The sequence below is a fragment of the Heloderma suspectum genome, chromosome 3 (assembly GCF_057233095.1).
Source record: "Heloderma suspectum isolate Gila_16-S chromosome 3, 16-S_ref, whole genome shotgun sequence".
NCBI classification, from domain to species: domain Eukaryota; kingdom Metazoa; phylum Chordata; class Lepidosauria; order Squamata; family Helodermatidae; genus Heloderma; species Heloderma suspectum.
This window is the reverse complement of record NC_139460.1, coordinates 297490407-297515000: the sequence shown is the minus strand read 5'-3', so window position 1 is coordinate 297515000 and position 24594 is coordinate 297490407. Positions and strand designations below refer to the sequence as shown.

Here is a 24594-nt window from a genome sequence, read left to right as displayed (position 1 = left end):
TATTATTGTCATCCTCACTACTACTACTACTTAACACTTACGAAGTGCCCAATATTTTCTAAATGTTGAACAGATATTAAAAGAAAAGACACCCCTGCCGTAGGTTCGAAATCTAATAGCTCTATTACAGAAGGAAAAAGGAATGGGGAGGGAAGAGGAAAGCAACCATTGGCACAGCTTCTCTTTCACAGGCCAACTGATGGATCCAGATTGGTTTCCCTCTTCCTCTCATGACCTTCCTAGGAGCCAGAGGGTACAGATTCTAATTCATATTGGAGATTAAGGCTATGCAAGTGGGAACTGCAACAAAAAGCTGCAGTGTAGAGTTCTCTTGTCTAGGGTCCCGCCAGTTTTCCACCCTCCCCCTAACAGTCAGTCAGCATGCAGTGCACACTGTCTGGGGGGACTTTACCCCCTTAAGGTTTTTTCCTATTTTCTTTTCTACTTTTGCAAACTTTAGGCCCCAAAGTCTGCTGATATCTTCCTCTTGTGGGTGGATAGTACCATTGTGGCTAAATGAAGACTGGCACTCAGAGAAATGTGTTCCCTATTAGTGTATTTGATAACAGAGTAGTTCTGGATTAAAATGGAGTAAAACTGAGTGATGTGCTGCATGAGACAACTACTGCTCTTGTGATATTGGTTTCAAATTGTCCAGAGATTGCTTATACATCTGCCCATGAAAGCTAGTCCATCTTGACTAGGAATGGAAGGAAACACAGCTTTTCCAAACAGATAATATTTTGTGCCCACTTTTTCCTAATATATGCATTTTTCACTAATATTTGTTTTTGTACTTTATTTTCTGTAATATATGCATTTTTGTGAACATGTTTTCCTAATATACCCATTTATGTAGAGAGGTTTTGATTGGAGAAGTGCACTTCAACATTCTAAAAAGCATGCATATTGACATATAACTGCATTTCAGTTCTTGTATTGGTTTGAGAAGTGCAAGTTAGGTAAGTTTGTATTACAGTTCAAACCGAACCAATTTCTCCCCCATCTCTCTTCTGGAATTTGTCACGAAGGTAAATACCTATCTGGGCTCTCCTTTTAATAACATGTCATCTCCTGCACTAGAAAGTAATAAGCACAATATTTCAAACAACATGAAAAAGTTTACATACAATCATGTAAGTGAAAAATAATTGAAATAACTTGTGGAAAATGTCTTCTTTATATTAAAAATACTTTACAGTTTTCTAGATATTAATATTTATTGGTTAATATATATAATTGGTAATATATTCTGTAGATTCAAGAAATGTTGCTTCGGTGGATTGGGATGTTTACCATCAGCCAGCTATTGAGTCCACCCACCACTGCCCCCTCCCCTCTGGAGAGCAGATATGGAACCCAGAATGTGTCATCAACCTCCAGGAATCAAAAGAGACTGCCATATATACACCAATATATCTTAGGACACAATTGTATGGCCACTGGCTGAATGGCCATAGGGTTATTTGGTTTTCAGGAACCAACCTCAGAGCCCGTGCTCAGAGGTCAGTTCCCAGAAAAACGCCTCCCTGACCCTGACCCTGCCCAGGCAGCACAGATCATCCCAAGCTCTGTGCTTGTAACAGCGGCGTGGAGAGGGAAGAAGGGGGCCATTCCCAGAGGCGTAGACCTCAGAAGGGCCAGTATGCTTCCTATGCGCTGACCAGGTTTCCCCCCCCCCGATCCGAAGCATTGCAGCTGGACAGCCAAAATCGGCCGTCTAGCTGCAAATGCAGGTTGGCCGGAGCACGGAGGCAAAGATCCCCTCCACACTCCACCCACCCTGCATTGGACAGGCGGTCATCTCCGAGTTCAGAGACAGCTGCCTATCCCCATAGGATTGCTCCCTAAGTCACTTTGACAGCCACTCTTGGCTGAATAGCAAGGTATAAATATAATACATAATGAATATGTAATAAATAGTTTAGTTGATTGTTTTTAATGTTAATTTTTTATCAGTGAAGAATACAGTTGCATTTCTAATTGTGCTGTTTGGACCTTTTTGTATTTTTGTGTTTCTTTCTGATCCTTCCCCACTGTATAGAATCAAATATTGCTATTTTAGAATGTGAAGGTCTGTGGACTACTAATGAACTTTAACTATAATAAATAAATAATTGTGGAAATTACATTCCCCCTGCCCCAAAGCTATTTTAAATGTACAGTCTTTTCTATTATTTACACTGTTTTGTCACTCATTTGAGTTTTGGCCACAATATTTGAATTATATTAAAAGAAGAAAAAGGGTGCTATGGTAGGATTAAAAAGTAGCAAATTTATTATTTATATATATCCATAAATATGTTCAAGCTGGAGTTATACTCTATATTACCGGCTCTAAACAAGCCCCCAAATCAGTTGCTGCACAAAACAATGCATAATTACAAGAGCAACAAAATATGAATGTATCTTGTTTTCTCTCCTTTTTGCATCTCGTTTTCTCTCCTTTTTGCTTAAGTGATTATTTGTTTTGCTAGGACTTTAAAGCAGAATTCCTGCATCTAAGGATTGGAAGGATAGGTATACAACATAAATTCAGCCACTTTGTTGATAGCATGGCTATTTTTATTTTAAAACTTCCCTTATTCCTTTCTAAAGTAATGGAGAATATGGAGCAAAGGCTGGTTAGAAAATTAATTTTCAGGCATTAAAACCTTTGAATAATTCACTCCCCCACAGAAACACAGAAGCAGTTGCAAAACAAATTCCCAGTCTGCAGTCCAGACAAAGCAAAGAACAACCTGGGCTCACCACTTATCCTAAACCTACAAGGTCTTATATAACTAACTTTCCATTCTAATAAGCCATCAACACAGGCCTAGTTAGGTGGAAATGGTGTGGATAATCATGCTATTACCACAGTCCAAATGTACATCCTACTCAGCTACTTTTCCATCCAATGCATTATATCAGTGGCAAAAACAATAAATAATTTTACAAAGCAAAATAGCATGCAAATAATTAAGATTCAAAAAATACAATGGCACCAAAACAAGGAAAAACTGGGAGAACTAATTAAAATTATTATGTGTTTCCCAGTTAAAGGTATTTGGTTGGGTTCATAAGTCAGTTGACAAAATTTAAGGGCAAAAAAGAAAGCTTAAAAGAATCTCCATACCTTCCCCATGGATAGAAAACACGGGACCTACAAAAAAGTACTAAACCCATTCAGAAATGTATGCGAACACTTGCATCTAGAAGAATATGTGAGCTACATAATTTAGTTAATGGCTCCCTAAAATTATGCAAGTATGTGAAACGATTACCAAAAGTGTTATGAAATAGTTTCCATGTCATAGATACACTTTTCATTACAATCTGAGTTTTAGTTACAGCTCTCCTTGTATCACAACTTTTTGAATTCATATGTGTTTAGGGAAACAAACACACTCCATTACCATTAGCACCATCACCAACTCAAAACAGGGCACAATTATTAATCTGTTTAACTGAAATATTTTTATCAATTAAAATGTGTTCCCAATCAATAAGGCAGATCTGTAAAAACAACTGTTAATGGGTTGGATCCCAACTTAGCCATACCTATGAGTAGACCAATTAAAATCAATGACTAAAGTCATGACTAACTTAAGCCCCATTGATTTCACTGGCTCTCCTGCTGAAAAAGTGGGCAGGAGCACCATCTATTAATTACTTTTTTGTAACATAAGTTGCACTTTGTTTTGGAGAAGAGGGATTTCACTACATCTGCCCATGATTTTTTTAATCTCTAGGATCGACTACTTCAACGAACCCTATGCAGGGTTACCCTGGACTCAAAAACTTCAACTTGTGCTGAATGCAGCTCCTGCTTTCTGCTAGATCTCATGAGGCAAGAGCATACTGATCAAATGCTATAGCAACTGCACCACTTGCCAGTTTGGGAACCTTCTATAGCTAAAGAATGTTTTTGGTGGGAGCCCCCCACCATCCCAGTGTGCATGTTCCTAGCAGGTTTCAGGCTCAATACAAAGTGCTCATTCTTACTTTTAAAGCAGAGGTAGGCGACATGTGGCCCTCCAGATGTTTTGGCCTACAATTCCCACTAGTCCTAGCCAGCATAGCCAATGGTGAGAGGTCATGGGAGAGCTGTACGTCAAACATTTGGAGGGCCACAAGTTGTCTACCCCTGCTTTAAAGTCTTGCTTGGACCAGGACCTATGGACCTCAAAGCACTCTTCTTTGGGGCATGAGCCCTCTCAGTACCTGCATGTCATGGACTAGACTCTGTTTTGAGGTGTCTTCACTAAATGAAGACAGCTCAACTTCTACCTGAAGTGAAGACCTTAGTGAGCTTTTACACCATTTTCCTGACAAGGTGCTGGGTTCTTTCTATGTCTTTGCTTTTCAGCAGAGATGTAAATTCTTTATTTTCCAGAAGACAATTCACTTTGTTGTTGTTGTTCAGTCGTTCAGTCGTGTCCGACTCCTCGTGACCCCATGGACCATAGCACACCAGGCCCTCCTGTCCTGCGCTCTCTCCCGGAGCGTGCTCAAGTCCATATTCATTGCCTCAGTGATGCTATCTAGCCATCTCATCCTCTGCCGTCCCCTTCTCCTTTTGCCTTCAGTCTTTCCCAGCATCAGGGTCTTTTCCAGAGAGTTTTCTCTTCGCATTAGGTGGCCAAAATATTGGAGCTTCAGCTTCAGGATCTGTCCTTCCAATGAGCACTCAGGGTTGATTTCCTTTAGGATGGACTGATTTGACCTCCTTGCAGTCCAGGGGACTTGTAAGAGTCTTCTCCAGCACCACAGTTCAAAAGCATCAATTCTTCGGCGCTCAGCCTTCCTTATAGTCCAGCTCTCACAGCCATACATTACGACTGGGAAAACCATAGCTTTGATTAGACAGACCTTTGTCGGCAAGGTGATGTCTTTGCTTCTTACTATGCTGTCTAGGTTTGCCATAGCTTTCCTCCCAAGGAGCAAGCGTCTTTTAATTTCATGGCTACAGTCACCGTCTGCGGTGATCCTGGAGCCCAAGAAAGTAAAATCTGTCACTGCTTCCATTTCTTCCCCTTCCATATGCCAGGAAGTGATGGGGCCAGATGCCATGATCTTCGTTTTTTTAATGTTGAGTTTCAAACCAGCTTTTGCGCTCTCCTCTTTCACCCTCAACAAGAGGCTCTTTAGATCCTCTTCACTTTCTGCCATTAGGGTGGTATCATCTGCGTATCTGAGGTTGTTAGCAATTGGATATTTGCTGCAGTTTTGGTTGTTCTGTATTTTGATTATTGGTCTATTTTAATCTTTGTGGTGTTATATTGAAGGGTTTCCTTTTATTTTATGTAAACTATCTTGAGCCATGGAGAGGTGGATAAATTAAGTAATTCAGATAAGCTGAAATTCTAAGATTTAAGACAGGTCATTGCCATTAAAGCCAATGATAACTGACTAAAATCTAGTAGTTTGACTGGGATATGAAGCAAACTATTACAAAAACAATTAAATGAAATGGACCATTGTAATGTATGCCTATTATATTAACATTTGTGTTTGCATTGCTAAATGTAACTCAGGTAAGATAGGGGTAATAGTATGCCAGAGAGTCAGGGGAAAGTGAGAGGGGCCTGAGTGTGTGTGAGGATTCTAAGATTATATAAAGGATGAGCTAACAGTTAGTCAGATAGGGCCTTAGGGATCATGGAAGCAACATCTAGTTACTGGGGTTTGTGTACAGGATTTTAGAAGAGTACAGTAGTAGGGAAGTTAGGACCAAGTTTACGGAATAATAACAACTTACAAGTTTTCATGTTTTAAATATTTTTTATTTGTTTTTAAAATTCCAAATGCCCATGTGTTATTTGATTTTATGCTACCTTTACTGTATCTATATCCTTGTTACTTCACCTGCAGCAGGTTGAGAGAACCAATTGAGCATACTGAGTTTCTCTGGAACCCAGAGAGGGTAAAAGGGTTGAAGCTTGTGGGACAGTGGGTACAGCTGTCCCAAAGTGAAAGCAGGCATTCCTGAGGGGTTTGGTTCTCAGTTTCAGAGGTGGAGACTGGGGAAAATGTGGAACCTTGGACAGGAACACCACAACCATCTTGTAAAACTCATTGTTTTATATAAGTTATATTGGCAAAGCAATTATTGTTCAAATGAACTCAGAGAGGACTCCCTGGTACAATACAGCATCAGTATCATACCAAACTCACAAGTAGGATGTGAGTGCAATGGCACCCTCCCGGTCATGTTCCCCAGCAACTAATGTACATAAGCATACTGCCTCTGATACTGGAGGTACCATATAGCCATCAGGACAAGTAGCCATCGATAGCCTTCTCCCCATGAATTTGTCTAATCCCTTTTTAAAGCCATCCAAATTGGTGGCCATCACTACATCCTGTGGTAGTGAATTCCATATTTACCTATGCACTGTGTGAAGAAAGACAGGTTGCTTACCCGTAACTGTAGTTCTTTGAGTTGTCATCTGTGCATTCACACATATGGACCTGAGCATAGCCTTGATCGGGAACATTCTATAGCTGAAGAATATTTTTGGTGGTAACCCTGCCCCAATGCACATGTCCCTAGCAGGCTCCCGCCTATTCCCTCTGTTCCTTGAGACCACCAAACACAGCCTTGGAACCAAGAGGAACTTCGGTATCAACACTACAGTTACAGGTAAGCTCTTTGTCGTCTCTGTGCATCATGCATATGGGCACCTGACTTACTGGAGGTGGGGTCGGTGTCCTATTGTAGAACAGCTGACAGAACCAAAGGAGCAGTCAGCTCTAGCCTGGAAATCCAACCTGTAGTGACTGATGAAAGTAGACGGGCTTGACCACATAGCTGCCTGGCACAGTTCCGGAAGGGGAATATCTTTGGTAAATGCCACCAACGTAGCCACTGCTCTGGTGGAATGAGCCCAAACAGGTTCCGAACGCAGAAGGCTTACCAACTCATAGGCTAGCTTAATGGTGCACACTACCAAGAAGGCGAACCTCTGAGACAACACTGGCAACCCCTGTCATTTACTCCCATAGCAAAGTAATGGGCAAGGAGAGTTCCGAACAGGCTCAGTATGGGATCTGTAGAAAGCCACTGCACATTGGACATCCAAGGTATGAAGAGCAGATTCAACAGGAGTGGAAGGAAAGAAAGCTGGTAAAACAATGTCATGATTGATATGGAAGACAGAGACAAACTTAAGCAGAAAAGCCCGATTGGGATGGAGTAGCACCTTGTCAGAATGGAATGTCAGATAAGGTGAAAGCTCGCAGAGCACGAAGTTTACTGGACCAATGCACTGAGGTGATTGCCGCTAGGAAAGCTTCCTGTCTTCCAGGAAGCAGTCGAAGATCCAGCGGTTCAAAAGCTTGGTAGTCAAAGTCTGCAGAATGACAGAGAGATCCAGGCCTGTTCCAGGTGTCAGATTGATGGGATGAGATTACAGATTAAGCCCTTCTCATGAAGAGATAATACAAACAGTAGAACATGGTGCAATCAAACTGTACTGGACCTATGAAAGTTCACGAAGATACAGAAAGATGTCCATTTATTGGCATAGGACCTCCTTGTAGCTGGCTTATGCACTGCATCAAGGATGTGCTGAACCACCTCTGGAAGAATAGAAAGTTGATCAGCCACTGAATTCTACATGCCATCATGGGGAGCATGTGCAGATCCAGATGACAATTTCTGCCTTGTCCTGAGTCAAGAGGTTAGGGATTGATGGAAGGCAGATGTACTCTCCAAGGGACAGGCAAAGAAGAACAGTGAACCAAGGTTGTTGGTTCCTGTATACCACTCACGGGGTAGTTTGTCCCACCTGTTCTGATTTTTGCCAAAACTTTGGTGAGTAGAGGGAAAAACGGAAAGAGGAATAGAAGGGGACCCATCCACTGGTACAGAAAGGCATTCCCTAATAAGCCCAACTCGTTAGGGAATGCCCTGCTGCAGAAACGTTGGCACTTGCTGTTTTCTGCTCAAGCGAACAAGTGTATTTCTGGAGCATCCCACCTGTGGAAGAGATAGGAAGCTTCAGCTCCAGCCACCATCCCACTTGTAAGACAACAAATAGTTTCTGCTGAGGCTATCTGCAAGGCAGTTGTCTACTCCTGCTACATGTAACGCTGCCAATTCAATATGACGAGGAATGCACCATTGAAAAATGCAGATCACGAGTCTGAGAAGGGAGAGGGACTTCGTTCCACTTTGCTTGTTGTGGTAATGGTGTTGTTGGATACTATCTGAATTGAGTGTCCTCATAGTTCCATCTTGAATGCCCTCAAAGCTTTCTTGACGGCCAAGAGGTTGATGCGTAGCACAACGTCTGATTCATTCTATTTGTCCTGAACCTTCAGGAGTTTACAGTATGCACCCCACCCCAATAGGGAAGCATCCAATGTCAGCATTTGCAACAAGGAAGGCAGAGAGAAGGGGGTACCCTCTCAAAGACTGATGACATCCACCCACCAAATTAGCATAGGGGTCACATCTCTGGGAAAGTGCAGATGTGTCTGCCTGGCACCCCAAGTTGGATTGAATGCTCAGATGAACCTGTTCTGAATTGTCAGCATCTGTAACCATGCCAATGCAACCACAATGGTACTAGCTGCCATCATACCCAGCAGTCTTTGTATCCACGCAGCGCTAGGGATGTTGAATTGCCTCCCCCGCCCCCGGAACAGAAGGTAGGGGTTCCACCCATCCCTACGTAGCACTAACAACCATCTGAATGGTTAACTCTCCTACAAGGCATATCAGTGCTGATGCCTGGTCTAGGGGGAGGAAAGCTCGACCCAGAGTAGAGTCTAGTATCACTCCAATAAAGTGGATGTATTGCATTAATGTCAAGTGGAATTTCTCCATGCTGATGTAGAGACTGAGTTCCCATGGCAGAAGACAGGTGATGGCCATGGCCTTGAAGATCCCTGTTCTCACAGACACCACTAGTAGCCAGTCATCTATATAGGAGTACACCAACACTCTCTGGACTCAAAGGTGTGCCATAACCATGGCCATATATTTGGTGAACACCCTCACTACCATAGTGAGACTGAATGGCAATACTCAGTACCGGAATGCCTCAGTACCAATTTGAAACGGAAGGAAACACTGATGGGCCTTGTTGATGGAAAAGTGGAAAAAAGCATCTTTTAGATCTATGGATATGAACCAATCACCTTTGTGGAGCAGGGGGAGGATAGAAGCAAGTGTGACCATCCAGAAGGGCTTTGGGATAATGTACTAATTTACCTCCCTGACGTCCAGAATCAGCTGAGGTCCTCCACCCACTTTGGAACGGTGAAAAAGCGGGAGTAGAACCTGTCATGAAGCTGGCATTTCAGAACCTGCTCTATTGTACTCTTCGCCAAAAGGATATCCACATCTGTTAGCTAAACCTCTGAAGGTGTGGTGATTCTGAGATGGCTATTTCGAGGGAGATCACTGAACTCGATTCTGTAGTCCTTCTGGATAACAGAGGACCCATTAATGTGATATTATCTGCTTCCAGTCTTAGAGATAGAATGAGAGATGACTGTCAAATACAGGGTGACAGACAGAGGGATGAAGATGAAGATCCAGACAGTCAAAGCCTTCTTTTGATAAGTCCACAAACCTTAGCAATACATGCCTTCACAAGGCTATTGAGCCAACCATGGCCTTAGCATCACAGTCAGCCATGTGCCTGGATGTATTTATCTGCTTGCAAGAGAGATGCATTGCCTCACCCTGGAAGACTCAAGCCAAGACCCTTTTATCCTCTGGGAGATGGTCAAAAAGAGATCCTATCTTCTCCCATAGGAAAAACTGATATCAGGACATTACAGCCTGACAGCTGGCCACTCTTAAGCCCAATGCAGCATAGGAATAAATGTGACACCCCATTAAATCTAATGTCCTACCCACTTTATTTACAGGTGAGGAATGGACTTCGTGGGATTTTCCTTGTGACACTTTAACCATCGCAGAATTCAGGGTGGGCTGGTGGAACAAAACCCTTGCATCTGTCCCCAGAACCTGGTACATTTTATTCAAGGTGCTTTGAAGTGGACAGAACAAAAGAAGGAGCCTTCCAAGATCATAGAATCATAGAATAGTAGGGCTGGAAGGGGCCTACAAGGCCATCAAGTCCAACCACCTGTTCAATGCAGGAATCCAAGTCAGAGCATCCCTGACAGATGGCTGTCCAGCCTTGTCTTGAATGCCTCCAGTGTGGGAGAGCCCACCACCTCCCTAGGTAAGATGGTTGGATTGTTTGTAGTAATGCAGTACTGTAGTAATTACTGTACTATTAGTACATTACTAATGTAGTAATTACTGTAGTAATGCAGGAAGCAAGAGATTTTTTTTGTGGTAACACAGAAAATATGAGTATTTGATGTGGTGTAGAAGTCTCAGACTGCACTGCATCAAATACGGGGCCTTTTATTTTAGCCACGAGTTGCAGGGTCTCCAGACCAAGAGATTGTGCCATATGAAGTATTTGCTCTGAAAAAGGCCCTGTATCTTCAGAAGAGGATGGAGGGTCTTGATTCCTCACTGTAACAGCTGGTGACTGACCAGGAAAGAGATATTGGGGTTCATAGAATCACAGAGTAGTAGGGCTGGAAGGGGCCTGTAAGACCATTGAGTCCAACCCCCTGCTCAATGCAGGAATCCAAGTCAGAGCATCCCTGACAAGTGGCTGTCCAGCTTCATCTTGAAAGCTTCCAATGTGAGGAAGCCCACTACATCCCTCGGTAATTGATTCCATTGTCATATTGCTCCAACAGTCAGGAAGTTTTTCCTGATGTTCAGCTTGAATCTGGCTTCCTGTAACTTGAGCCCATTATTCTGTGTCCTGCATTCTGGGATGATTAAGAGATCCTGGCCTTCCTCTCTGTGACAATCTTTCAAGTACTTGAAGAGCACTATCATATCTCCCCTCAGTATTCTCTTCTCAAGGCTAAACATGCTCAGTTCTTTCAGTCTCTCCTCATAGGGCTTAGTTTCCAGTCCCCTAATAATCTTTGTTGCCCTCCTCTGAACCCTCTCCACTTTGTCTGCATCCTTCTTAAAGTGTGGTGCCCAGAACTGGATACAGTACTCCAGATGAGGCCTAACCAGTGCTGAGTAGAGGGAACTAGTACTTCACGGGATTTGGAAGCTATGCTTCTATGAATGCAGTCCAAAAGAGCATTTGCCTTTTTTTGCAGCCACACCACATTGTTGGCTCATATTCAGCTTGTGATCGACAACAATTCCAAGATCTTTCTCGCTTAAAGCTTTGTTGAGCCACGTATCCCCCATCTTGTAACTGTGCATTTCGTTTCTTTTTCCTAGGTGCAGAACTTGGCATTTATCCCTATTACATTTCAGCTGTTGTTTTCTGCCCAGTGCTCCAGCCTCCAGCCTTTGAATTTTGTTTCTGTCTTCCAGGGTATTAACTTTTGTGTCATCTGCAAATTTGATCAGCATTCCCTGCACCTCCTCCTCCAAGTCATTAATAAAAACATTGAAGAGCACTGGGCCCAGGACTGAGTCCTGTGGTACCCTGCTCGTTACCTCTCCCCAGTTTGAGAAGATCCCATTGATAAGCACTCTTTGAGTCCGATTCTGTAGCCAACTGTGGATCCACCGGATCGTTGTTTCATCTAGCCCACTTTGAGCTAGTTTGCTAATCAGGGTATCATGGGGAACTCTGTCGAAAGCTTTGCTGAAGTCGAGGTATATTATGTCTACAGCATTCCCACGGTCTACAAGGGAGGTTACTTGATCAAAAAATGAGATCAGATTCGTCTGGCAGGACTTGTTCTTGACAAATCCATGTTGGCTTCGAGTAATCACGGCATTGTTTTCAAGGTGCTTCCAGATGGATTGCTTTATCATCTGCTCCAGAATTTTCCCAGGGATTGATGTCAGACTGACTGGTCTGTAGTTCCCAGGTTCCTCCTTTTTATCCTTTTTGAAGATAGGGACAACATTAGCCCTCCTCCAGTCATCTGGCACGTCCCCCATCCTCCATGATTTCTCAAAGAGAATAGACAGTGGTTCTGAGAGTTCTTCTGCCAGTTCCTTTATTACTCCGGGATGCAGTTCATCTGGCCCTGGAGCTTTGAACTCATTTAAAGTAATTCAGTGTTCCTTGACCCTATGCCTATCGATCTTGAGGTGCAATCCTGCCCCTTCAGCCTGTACTTCGCCTTTGCCAGGGGGGTCATAGACCCTCTTTTGGGAGAAGACTGAGCCAAAGTAGGAATTGAGCACTTCTGCCTTTTCTTTGTCATCTGTTATCATTTTGCCATCCTTATTTAATAGCTGAACCACCATTTCTTTCCTCTGTCTTTTACTATGCACGTAGCTGAAGAAAGCCTTTTTTGTTGCTTTTAGCATCCCTCGCTAACCTCAGCTCTTTCTCAGCTTTAGCCTTCGTGATGCCATCCCTGTAATTCTGTGCTACCTGCTTGTACTTTTCGTTTGTTGCTTGGCCTTCCTTACGCTTCCTATATGTATCATTTTTGTTTTCAGGTCATCTCTAAAAGCTTTTTGTGAAGCCACACTGGCTTCTTCGGTTGTCTTCCACCTTTTTTTCCTCGTTGGAATGGTTTGTAATTGTGCCTTTAGAATTACCTTCTTAAAAACCTCCCACCCATCTTGGACTCCTTTTCTCATTAGAGTCCCTTGCCATGGGACCTTCCTTCCTTCCTTCCTTCCTTCCTTCTTTCTTTATTTATTTATTTATTTATTTATTTATTTATTTCATTTATACCCCACCTTTCTTCCTCTCGCAAGGAACCCAAGGCGGCTTACATTATCCTCCTCCTCCTCTCCATTTTATCCTCACAACAACAACCCTGTGAGGTGGGTTGAGCTGAGAGTCTGTGACTGGCCCAAAGTCACCCAGTGAGCTTTCATGGCCGAGTGGGGACTAGAACCCAGATCTCCCAGCTCCTAGTCCAACACTCTTGCTACTACACCACACTGGCTCTCCACAACTTATCATTGTTCTGAGTTTATTACACTTGGCTTTCCTAAAATCCAGGGTACGCGTTTGGCTACACTCAGCTTTTGCTTCCTTTAGAACCAAGAATGCAAGTATAACATGGTCACTTTCCCCCAGAGTTCCCATAACTGTTATTTTATCCACTAAGCCATCTCTGTTGGTTAGGATCAAGTCAAGGATAGCCGATCCTCTAGTTCCTTCCTCTACTTTCTGTAGGAGGAAGTTATCCGCCACACAAATCAGGAATTTCCTGGAGGAGCCATGTTTTGCAGAATTTGTCTCCCAACAAATATCGGGGAAATTGAAGTCCCCCATTACTACTACATCATGCTTCCTTGAAACATTGGCTATTTGCTTTTCAAAAGTTTCATCCTCGTCTTCTCCTTGATTGGGTGGCCGGTAGTAGACTCTGACCACCATGTTCCTTTTATTCTTTGCTCCATTTATTTTAACCCAGATGCTTTCGATGGGGCTACCAAGCTCATCCTCCTGTACTTCTGTGCAGAGATATGTATTTTTAACATATAGTGCAACCCCACCTCCCTTTCTGTTCCTCCAGTTCTTTTTTAACAAGTTATATCCTTCAATTGCTGTATTCCAGTCATGAGAGTCATCCCACCAAGTTTCAGTTACACCTGTCAAATCATAGTTCCTTTTAAATGTCCTGAAGCTCCCACCAATCAGCCCCATGGGATGACCCCGGGTTCTAGTATCAAAAGAGAGGGAGAAAAATGTCTCCCTCTCCACTTCTTCACACCATGCACAATCTTGTATACCTCTATCATGTCTCCCATCACTCACCCCTTCTCCAAGCCAACAGTCCCAGATGTTGTAACCCTTCCTCCCAGGGGAATTGCTGCGGCCCTTTGATCATTTTAGTTGACCTTTTCCCAACTCTATGATATCCTTTCATAGGTGCAGTAACCAGAACTGTACACAGCACTCCAAGTGTGGTCACACTACAGTTCTGTATAAGAGGAGTATGATATTGGCAATTTATTTTCAACTGCCTAACATGGAATTTGCCCTTTCACAGCAACTGCACACTGGGTTGACACTTTCATCAAGCTGTCCACTATAATCCAAATATTTTCCAAAAGCATGACTTCCACACTTAGGATAACACTTCATGCATCTGATGAAGTGGACTCTAGTCCATAAAAGCACATATCATAATAAATTTGTTCATCTTTAAGTGATCATAAGAATCTTTGTTGTTACCCCTTCTTATAAACACCAATACAAATAGTCCCTATTAATTCACTAAAATAACTTTTCCCAATTTAACATTCAATAAATTAAATTCAGAATGAGCCACAGTGAGCCTCTGGCTCACACACTCCTTCCGCAGCTCTGACAGTGCTGCAAGGAAGAGTTTGAAAGCTTTTGCTTCTAATTTAGATCAACTGCAGGTTGTTGTGGTGTTTGAACTTGACAAATGGTGATCAATCTTAATTATGGTTTGTTTAAAACAAGGCAACTTTGAACCATGTTTTAGGGAGCTGGCTTGCTTAAACAAACCATAGTTAAATTAACTACCATTTAGGGTTCAAACGACAGGCTTAACTGGTTAACTGAAATCTGAAGCAAAAGCTTCTGAACTGCTTGCACACCAGAAAGGGGGTGGGAGCAGCATGAAAATCTGACATTCACTGTGGTTCATTGTGGTCACATTACACTATAGTTTAGCATAATTTCTGAAGGCGGCTCCAATTTTGTTTTTCTAGTGATCTGATATCTGGAATGCTCATATACTTCCTTCAATGCTGCGATGAGATAGTATTTTTAATTTTAATTACATTCTGCAAGTATCATGGGGACCAGGATACCTAGTTGACAGTTTTCCCTCATTTATACCCTGTCAACCCCTGAGATCTTCTGAGGAGGCCTTACTGATCATTCCACGGCCAAATGAATATCGCCAGGTAGTGATATATAAGTGAGCCTTCTCAGTGGTGACACCCATACCTTGGAAGACTCTCCCACATGTGGTTCAAGGGTCAGAAAGAGTGGCAAGTTTTAAACACCTCTTGAAAACACGCCTATTCACACAGGCTTTCCCTGACCTGTGAGGGATTCTGTTACCAGCCTACTTTATTGTAAAGTTGTTGTAATACTTTTAAATGTTCTTAATGCTTTTAATTATTATTTTACCCTGTTTCTGTATTATTTTGTATTTTAATGTGATTTTAATATATTAAGTGGTATAAAATAAATAATATTTTATATTATTTATAAATATAAAAAGTATTATAAATAAATAATAGAATAGTTTTTTAAAAATAAATAACACAACATGTTGGGCTGCTCCTGTGGCTTGACTGCAATTAAGAAGCTGTCTTCTGCTTGGAGTGACACCAAAGCTTGAGCTTCTTCAAAAGTGCTTAAAGATCTAAGGATCTCTTCCTCTGCCAATGATTATGCTGGAAAAATGGTTCGTTATTTATTATATTTAATATATTGTGCTTTTTGTCCCTAAGGAGGCTTATAAACTTGACTCATAAAATAAAATAATAGAATATACTGTAAAATAATGTAGGGCACTATCCTACTGGGTCACCTGCCTCATTCTGGAAAACAGCGTTTCCACTCATTTCAGGTTGCTTTTAGAACCACTAGCTACCTCTTGCATTAGTGGAGGGTCCCACTGGCATGAGGGGCAGCAATGGATACCGCCAATAATAAATACACATTATAACTTAAGAATACATTAAAACACAGCAAGTAGCACCACATTAAAGACATGCCCACACACAGTATCCAGCAACATTTAATCACCTGAACATACAAAATCTTTTTAAAAAATCTCAGGTTTTCACTGCTTACTAGAAAGTACAAAGTGACCGGGACAGGCAAGCCCTCCTCTGAAGGGTATTTTACAATTACTAAACAACAGAGCAGGCCCTGTCTTTTGTGACTTCCCGACTCCAAAAGTAGGGAAAAAGAAGCAGGGCCTAAGATGTTGAGCAGAGGACTTTGGAAGGTACATGTAGAATGAAGAGGACCTTCAAATATCCTGGGCCCAAACTGCTTAGGCCTTCAAAGATTAGCACCAGCTCTTTGAATTTGACTCAAACACAGACTGGCATCTGTGAGGTTGGAAAAGTATCAGAGTTACTTTCTGTGTTCAACAAGCTTTCACTAGAAGTCTGGCTGCCGCATTTTGACAAGTTGCAATTTCCAAGCTATTTTTTAAAGGGAGCCTCACATACAATATATTACAGTAGTCCAATCTGGATGTTACCATAGCATTAATAGAAGTAGCCAGGTCTGCTTTATCCAAGTACGGGCAAAGTTGATATACCAGCCTACACAGATAAAAAGTACTACTAAACAAGCTGTCACCTAGATCGGGGGAGGGGAATGTGTGGCCCTCTAGATGTTGTTGGACTGTAACTGCCATCATTTCTAGCCAGCATAGCCAATGGTGGAAGTTGCAGTCCAACAACATTTGGAAGACCACATGTTGCCCATCCCTGATACAGACAATTAGAAGCAATGCCAGATCCAGAAGCACCCTCAAGCTTTGAATATGATCTTTAAGGGAAGTGCAACTGCGCCTTGAACAGCATGTATACCTAATTCTGGATTCGCTTGCCCCCCAACCAATAGTACGTTCATCTTGTTGGGCTCAAGCTCCATCCAGTCCATTACCGATCTCAGGTACCCACCACCAACCCAAGATCTAATGAAAAAATATAGAGATGGGTATCATTAGCATAGCCAAAAGCTCTGGAAAACCTCCTCCAGTAGTTTCCTATAGCTGTTAAGTATGTAGAACCCCACAGGCCACTGGCCACAGTGAGGAGCAGCAGTCTCCCATCACCAAGTTCTTGGACCTCTCCTCCAAGAATGACCAGAGCTACATACAATGTCCCTGCAAGCCCATCCCATTGAGGTACCCCCAAAGCACAGGGTTCATCTCACAACAGAATATAAAACAAAATATAAATACAGCATAAAAATAGTCATATAAAGTGTTCTCACAGGCCTTTTAATGTGCTTTTCTTTTTAATGTGTTATGTTTTATTTGTATATTTTATCTTGTTCTTGTAAACCACCCTGAAAGCTCCACAGAAGGGTGGTATATACAATATTTTTAACAAATAAACAACGTTTAGGTAAATCCCGCTGGCAGCAGAGGATACTGCCCCATGACTGAAATGCATGTACAAGGGTCTCCAAACCACCTTTATGAGTCATTTGGAAACCCTGTAACACCCATGACTCAACCATATTTTTAGAGTGAGCAGGAATACTGAGCTACAAAAAGAAAGCATTTAAGGATAAAAAGAGACTCAGGTTTTAAGATAAGCATTCAAATACATTGTTTCATTTAAAAAAAAAACTAGAACTGGATACTGAATTGTTCGGCACTGTGCAATCTTATTCTATGCTACATTCTTACTACACATAAACATGTGTAGTCACATATGACGTGCGGGACGATACAGGGCTATGAGTACATGGACTGAGCAGTCCTAACTGTTGAAGTACCAATGAAGATCATGAATAATTTTACTGGCAATGACACATGAAGCATTCTGCTCATCTTAGGAAGAGCTTTTAGCAACCCCTGTTGGTGGTTATTGATTAACATGTTACAAGGGGAATGTCTATATTGCTGAAAGGCAGTAACTATACACAAACCACTGATGGGCTAACAAGCTATTAATGACAGTCTGCAACTCAACACTTAAAATGGTCAGACTTCTTTTCTTGACCACAAGGACAAGCCGGTCATTGTTCTAAAATGTCAGACTAGGAAAGGATCAATCTTTTCATTTGGAAAAAAACACTGGTAAGGCTCCACAGTTATTAACAGAATGGAAGATGGGTAACATACACCATTTACATTCCACAACTCCTGCCATTCATTAAGTATCACAACTCAAAGAACTAACAAGGAAAATCCAAAGGATCTAAAGGAGTCAAAGGACAATACTTTAGCTAATCTTACTGTCACTCAAATTCACTTGCAAGTCAGATGTTTTCACTTTTGTTCTAAGGGCTAGTGCTGACATAAGATTCCCAAAGCCCTGTCTAAGCAACTGTTTACACTTGAGGAACCGAAGTGTGAAATGGCTTCTTCTCCAAGTGTCATGACAGAAAACCAACTTTCTGGACGTCAGCACCTGTATTAGAAACATATTCCGAAAATAACCTTAGGATACCACAACAGCATTTGAAAGTCTCCCAATTTCCTGTTCCATTTTTTTAATGAAAGGAGCAGAAACCAAAGGGGGATCTTCACAACAACAGAATGAGAACTATTTTGGAGTATTATCTGAATTTTCATGGATTCATCTGGGACATGCAAAGCAAGAAAAGCCAAGTGTGCCATATCTTAAACATCAATTTTTCATGGGTCACACAGTGTTTGAAAGCAACATACTTCCGGGTTGGGTGGGGGGAGTAGAACTGAACGTCATCAACCTGGCAGGTGCTGTCAAAAAATGAGAGAGGCTTGTTTCCCATTCATGTACAGGCTCCCCCCAACTACATTATTATCCCCAACAACATCTGAAGGCTCCCTCTGAGAGCACCCCTCCAGCACAATTTCACCCCATTCCAGGCAACATTCAGAGAGTTAGAGCTCCCACCTGGCATCCTAAAAATAAAAAAGATCTGGAGCAAATTAAATTAAAAATTAAACTAGGGCAATCATCTGTTCCCTTACTTCTGAGTAGGGATGCTGTGCTTGTGTTTACCCTTTGGCGAGAGTTCTGCTCTTTGCTCAAGTGCACTTGAGGGCAATGAGTTCTCCAAACCCCATGGCTGCCATTACACAAAGCACGGATGCGGCAGTGAAAAAAACAAAAGGGGCAGCCCACCTATGGTCATGCAACAGCAGAACACCCCCCTAAAAAAAAAAAAACATGTAAGAAGCTGCATTTAATTCAGGGATATGGGGCACACTGCACTGGAAGTGCACGGACGCCATCTTAGAGGGAACACGTGGCACAACATTCCTCTGAAAAAACTTCAGTTTCAGGCTGGAAATGACAACTTTGCTGCAGTGTAGCCATGACATCACGTGTCCCTAAGGACTTTAAGTCACAGCAGCATCGGAGAAAACCTCCCATGTATTATTTACAACAGAGAGTTATCTGATTCCTCAACATTCCCCAAACAGGTCACGAATAAACAAAAAATATGTAAGGCCTGGCGTGCTATGGTCCATGGGGTCACGAGGAGTCAGACACGACTTAACGACTGAACAACAACAAAATGTAATTCAGTAAACAACACTGGTCAATCTCAAATTTAATTGAACTACATTACATAAAAGGAATTTCCCCCCAAACCCACCCTCACATTAGAATACATTAATAAATTATTAATAAATTTAATAAACAAACAAACAAACATTACAAGTACCTATGAATCAGTATCCTATTTTGCAAGAAAAGCATCCAGAACTTATGCTGAAAACCTAGTATATTTAGGTAACTTCAACTAAGTATGTTTAGGTGACTCCCAATTATGGGAGTTGCAGTCCAACACATCTGGAGGTCACCAGGTTAGGTAAAGCTGCCTAACGTCTCATATTATTGTAGTGTTCTTAGTCTAGAGAGAGTAACAATTGTTACATGGGGAGAGCAATCCTATGGCCCCTAGACAGCTGGACCAGGAGTCCAAGCTCCCTGCCCCCTCCCCCTCACAGCCAGCACAAAGAGAACTGCACCAGATGCCTCTCCAAGCTCACAAAAGCGACCTCAGAAAGGATGGTAAGGGAGTGGTTCTGTGGGCAGGGAGGGGGCTGGGAAAACAGGGATACAAGCTATCCCCAGCCTCCTTCTCTCCCATTCTGCGGAGCCCTAGCAAGATGGGAAAAAACTCCCATCTAGCAAAAATGTACAGTGGGAGAAGCGCAGACGTGACGATCACCTCCGTGCTTCTCCCACTCTGCATAGAATGTCTATCAGCCTCCAAGTTCAGAGGCTGACAGGCATCCACATAGGATTATGCCCTCAGTTAGCATGTAATTATCTAGTAGAAAATGAGTTAAACTCATCTAAGACAGTTAAGGATTTTATTTACAAGCATACAGAGAGTTATTTATGATCACTCAGAGTCACTGACAGATGGTACTTCATGCTACAATGCATGTTACATTAAAAGTTTTAAGACGATTTTACATAGAAAAAATCCGGCACAACTGTCCCACAAAGGTACAGTTGGAGCAATATGAAGCAGTCACAGAACTGCTTCAGTGATTCAGTCCATACTTGTTCAATGTACATTTAAGCTTAGTTTCAAGACCATGTGCATCTGGGTGAAAGCAGAAAGGAGAAGCAATTAACATTTGGTAGAAATATGAAAAAAAATTTTGTGGCAGAATACTTCAGTATAATCAGATTATATAGTTCACAGAAAAACTCGCAGTTAATGCACACGATAAAGAATTTTGGCCATTAATTTTAACAAAAACAACTAAGAGCCCTGTGGCACCTTGAAGACTAACTAAAGGCACAATCGTATGCATCTTTAGGCAGAAAAAAGCATGGCTGGCTGGGAAATGCTGGGAGTTGTAGGACTTTTTTCTGTCTAAACATGCACAGGATTATTTATTTATTTATTTATTTATATCCCACCTTTCTTCCATTGTGGAACTCAAGGTGGCTACATGCAGTTCCCAGGTGGTCTCCCCTCCAAGCACTGATCAGACCTGCTTAGCTTCAGCAAGGTAGCTGTCTCATGTGCCTTCAGACCACGCCTGGGACCACCCTAAGTGATTTTGGCAATAAATTACACTTCATGCATCTGATGAAGTGGATACTATTCATAAAAGCTTAAGCCAAAATAAATGTTAGCCTTTAAGGTACCACAGGACTCTTCTACTATAGAAGACAGCTACAGCTCTGGAAAGAATTTTAACAAGAAACCAGCCTATGTGTCTTAAAAGAAATTGCCTGGATCAAAAAAGCACCTTGTTCAAGCAGAAGGCCATTCCACTTGTTGACGGGAAGAGGGATTGTGTCTCAGATATTCATCAAGCCAAACACATTGCAGTCCCCACACTATACTGCATGCCATTCCCAAGGGTCCCCTGCCCTTCAATAGCAGCTTTTAATAGGGTACAAATGCTGAAGTAAGAAGGGGGCAGGAAAGCCCTGTTGCATGAATGTAAGCTGTAGTTCTTTGAATTCAAGTCATTGTTATGTATTCTCATAACTACTGTTAACAGTTTACACTTTATATATAATAAGTTTCTCATAGCACTGTATTTAATGCTAATCATACCTTGCTTTCACTCACAATTGAAGTATGCTTGCTTAAATATTTTGCATTCAAAATACTGTATATCTTAGGACTGAATGGAATTTAAATGACTACCCAATTCATAATATAAAGGCATTGTTAAACAAAGATACGTAGATTTCAAATTACTGAAGTGCCATATTTGTGCATGCAAAATCTGAACGTGTATTTCAAAATACAAATTTGTTGTTTTCAGATCAGGATATGCCAAAAATCCAATGCCAAACAACTTTTTGTTTATAATTAAGGCAGTCATCAATCTAAGGATTATAGCCCACTTTATTTCATCTCTACATCAAAAAAAAGTAATTTAAAAAAATTAAAATCCCTTGAAACATAAGATAAATGAAAATGTAAGTGCCTTCATATAATAACAGTAAGCTGACCCTCTGGGAAATGGTTAGCTTTCTCAATTCAAGGTATTCAAAGCTCATTCAAAAGTGTTCATTTCGAATGCAGTTATCAAAGATGATGCAATTATTCAAGAGAAAATTAAAACTTACCAGATGTTCTAATCCAGCTTTGATGTTTCCAGCATCCCTGTAACAGAAGAACAAAAGTTCTAAATAGTTACTAAACCTTTCTCTGCAATTATTTAGGTGTAACTTAGAAAGTTACAAAAGAAAAGAAAGTCATACTGTCTCCTGGCTATCTTTCTTTTATCTGAACTGAGATTATTAAAAGAAAATATAACTACTATAAATCGCAGAATGTTCATCTAGTACAATTCTTATAACCTAATCAACAAAACATAACACAAACTTGTATCTGAAGAAGAAAGTGTGTACACTACTAGCGGCAACTGGTGAAATTTTCTGAGTTGGTGTGGGTTCAAATGTTAAAGGCCCTTATCTAAACCAGGGTTTGTACACACTGCAGGGACAGGGAAATGGCTTCTATGTGAAAGAGTATGAGTATGACTTCCAAACTAAGCTGAGCCCCAACATGTCATTTAGAAATTAACCCATACCGTGTATAATAGTATCATAGGCTTTTGAATTCATACATGTTTAAGGAAAGATAAACGCACCCCTTTGCCATAAACAAAATATTAGGCCTGTAATAGAGTAAGGTGTTCAGCTGAAATGTTTTTATCAATTAAACTGTGCTCCCAATTAATAGAACAACATATCTGTAAAAACAACTATTAATGGATTGGATTCAGACTCAGTCATATTTAGAGTAGCCCCACTGTAATCAATGACTACCTCAAGTCTCATTGATTTCAATGGATCTACTTTAAGTATGACTAAGTCTGGATCCAACCTGTTTTTATCCTTCAGGGCTATTTTATTCAGATTACATTTGAATAAATTTGTAAACAGTAATAAATTAAAACTCATATGATCGACTATGAATTCTTTAAGTGACAAGCCTACACAAATACAAAACTTTCAAAATGTCAGAACACTTGCTTTTCTTTCCATGCAGTTTAAAAAAAACAATAAAAACTATTCAACATGTTAATACCAAAGCTCTTATTTCCCTAAAATGGGAAGCATTAATTGTTTCAGCCAATTTCAAAGACAGAAGTTTGATTTGAGCAAGGGCCCAACAAAGCTTAAGAACTGGACCTATTTTCAGTGTCACAGGGCTTAGTACACTGTAAAATATAATCTCAGATCATATGCTGAGTGCCTCCCACCACTAATCAAAGCCATAGGATTATTCCGTTTTCGGAAACCAACCTCAGAGCCCACGCTCCAAGGTCATTTCCCAGAAAACCACCTCCCCGCCGCTGCCCCCTCGTAGGTGGTGTGGATCATCCCAGGCTCCATACTTGTAAGAGTAGTGCAGAGCAGGAGGAAAGGGGGCATTCCTGAGGAGGGGGAGGGGTGGGAACCTCGTAAGGGCTGGTACGATGCTTCCTATGCGTTGTCCAGCCACCACCAGTGCCCGCTCTGAAGTGCTACAGCTAGACTGCCAAAATTGGCCATCTAGCTGCAAATGCAGGGTGGCTGGAGTGCAGAGGCAAAGATCCCCTCCATGCTCCACCCACCCTCCGAGTTCAGAGGTGGCCACCTATCCCCATAGGATTGCTCCCTCTGTTACCTCTCATGAGTACTACTGTAATGAGCTCTATGTGGGACTGCCTTGAAAAGTATCTGGAAACTGTGGATGATGCAAAATGGGATTCTGACAATTGGTCCTCTGAAGCATTTTACTCCCTTGTTGCTCCAGCTGCATCAGTAAGCTACTGATCCACTTACAGGCCCAATTCAAGGTTCTGGCTATTAACCTTTAAAATCCTAAAAAGTTTAGGACCAAGATACTTAAAGGACCGTATCTTCCCATATGAACCTCTGAGATCAGTTAGGGAAAATCTTTTGCATGTCCCACTTTAACCAGAGACACATTTGGCAGTAATGTGCGAGAGTGGGCAGCCATGAAACACTTTGTTATTTTGCCACCCAGAAATAGCAGCATGTGATTATCCATGCTGGTCTTCCCAGCTTTAAATGGCTAGAGCAGGCATTTGGGATTAATGGGTAGGCAGCATTAATTGGAGGTACTGATGATAAGATCAGCAGTCTTATGGGTGACTGTCCTTTTGGACTATTGCACTGCATTGTATATGGAGCTGCCTTTAAAAATGGTCTTGAAACTGCACTTGGTCCAAAAGAAGGCTGCAAGACTGTTAACTGTGATCATATTATGCCAGTGTGTCATTAGCTGCACTAAGTCCTGGGCCCAATTTAAATTGCTGGCCTTAACCTTTAGAGTTCCTAACAGCTTGGGAAGAGCTTATCTGAAAGGTCACCTTCCCCTATAAATGCCTGCTTGAACTTTAAAATCAGGGTCTTTAAGAGACCCTGCTACATGTGCCACTGCCAAGTGAAAGGAAGCTGGAGGCTACATTGGAGAGGGCCTTCCCAGTGGTGGCACCTCAGCTGTGGAATAACTTCCTTCTTTATGGGTTTTTTGGCATAAAATAAAACCCTTTTTATTTTCCCAGGCCTTTTAAGTCTGTGATCTTAAAGTCTGAATGTTGATACGACTTATTATATATTGTATATTTTTATTTGTACGGTGAATTTGGTTTTCAGTCTCTCACTCCTGGCAATTTCTGTGCTTCAATTGTTTTTATGATATTTTTAATATTGTATTTTATCTTTGTGAACTGCCCAAAGAACGATGTTATTAGGCAGCCAATATAAATACCATAAATAAATGACCCAGAGGAACTTAGTAAGTGGTCAACTGTCTTAAAAGAACCTTGCCTCTAAGAGTCAGATGATCTGCACTGGCATCAAGTGGATTAACTTTGGGTGTAGTCAAGAGGCAGGGCTGAAGAAAGGATACAAAAAGTGTGAATTCCTGTATGGAGGTTGCATTAGACCAGGAAGAATTTCTAAAGGCAGCTCTGAAGGATTTAGTTTTCCTTGGATGAGAA

The 24594-nt window shown here is 41.5% G+C and overlaps 1 protein-coding gene across 9 annotated transcripts in view; it reads right to left on the bottom strand.

The window, feature by feature from the left end:
• The window catches only part of RSRC1 (arginine and serine rich coiled-coil 1), a 350934-nt gene that overhangs the window by 179886 nt on the left and 146454 nt on the right, over positions 1-24594 (bottom strand). For all 9 annotated transcript variants that reach the window (XM_084847365.1, XM_084847366.1, XM_084847359.1 and 6 more), the window contains one exon: positions 21704-21740. In XM_084847365.1, the coding sequence (XP_084703491.1) occupies positions 21704-21740 (37 nt within the window). The remainder of the gene's footprint in view (positions 1-21703; positions 21741-24594) is intronic.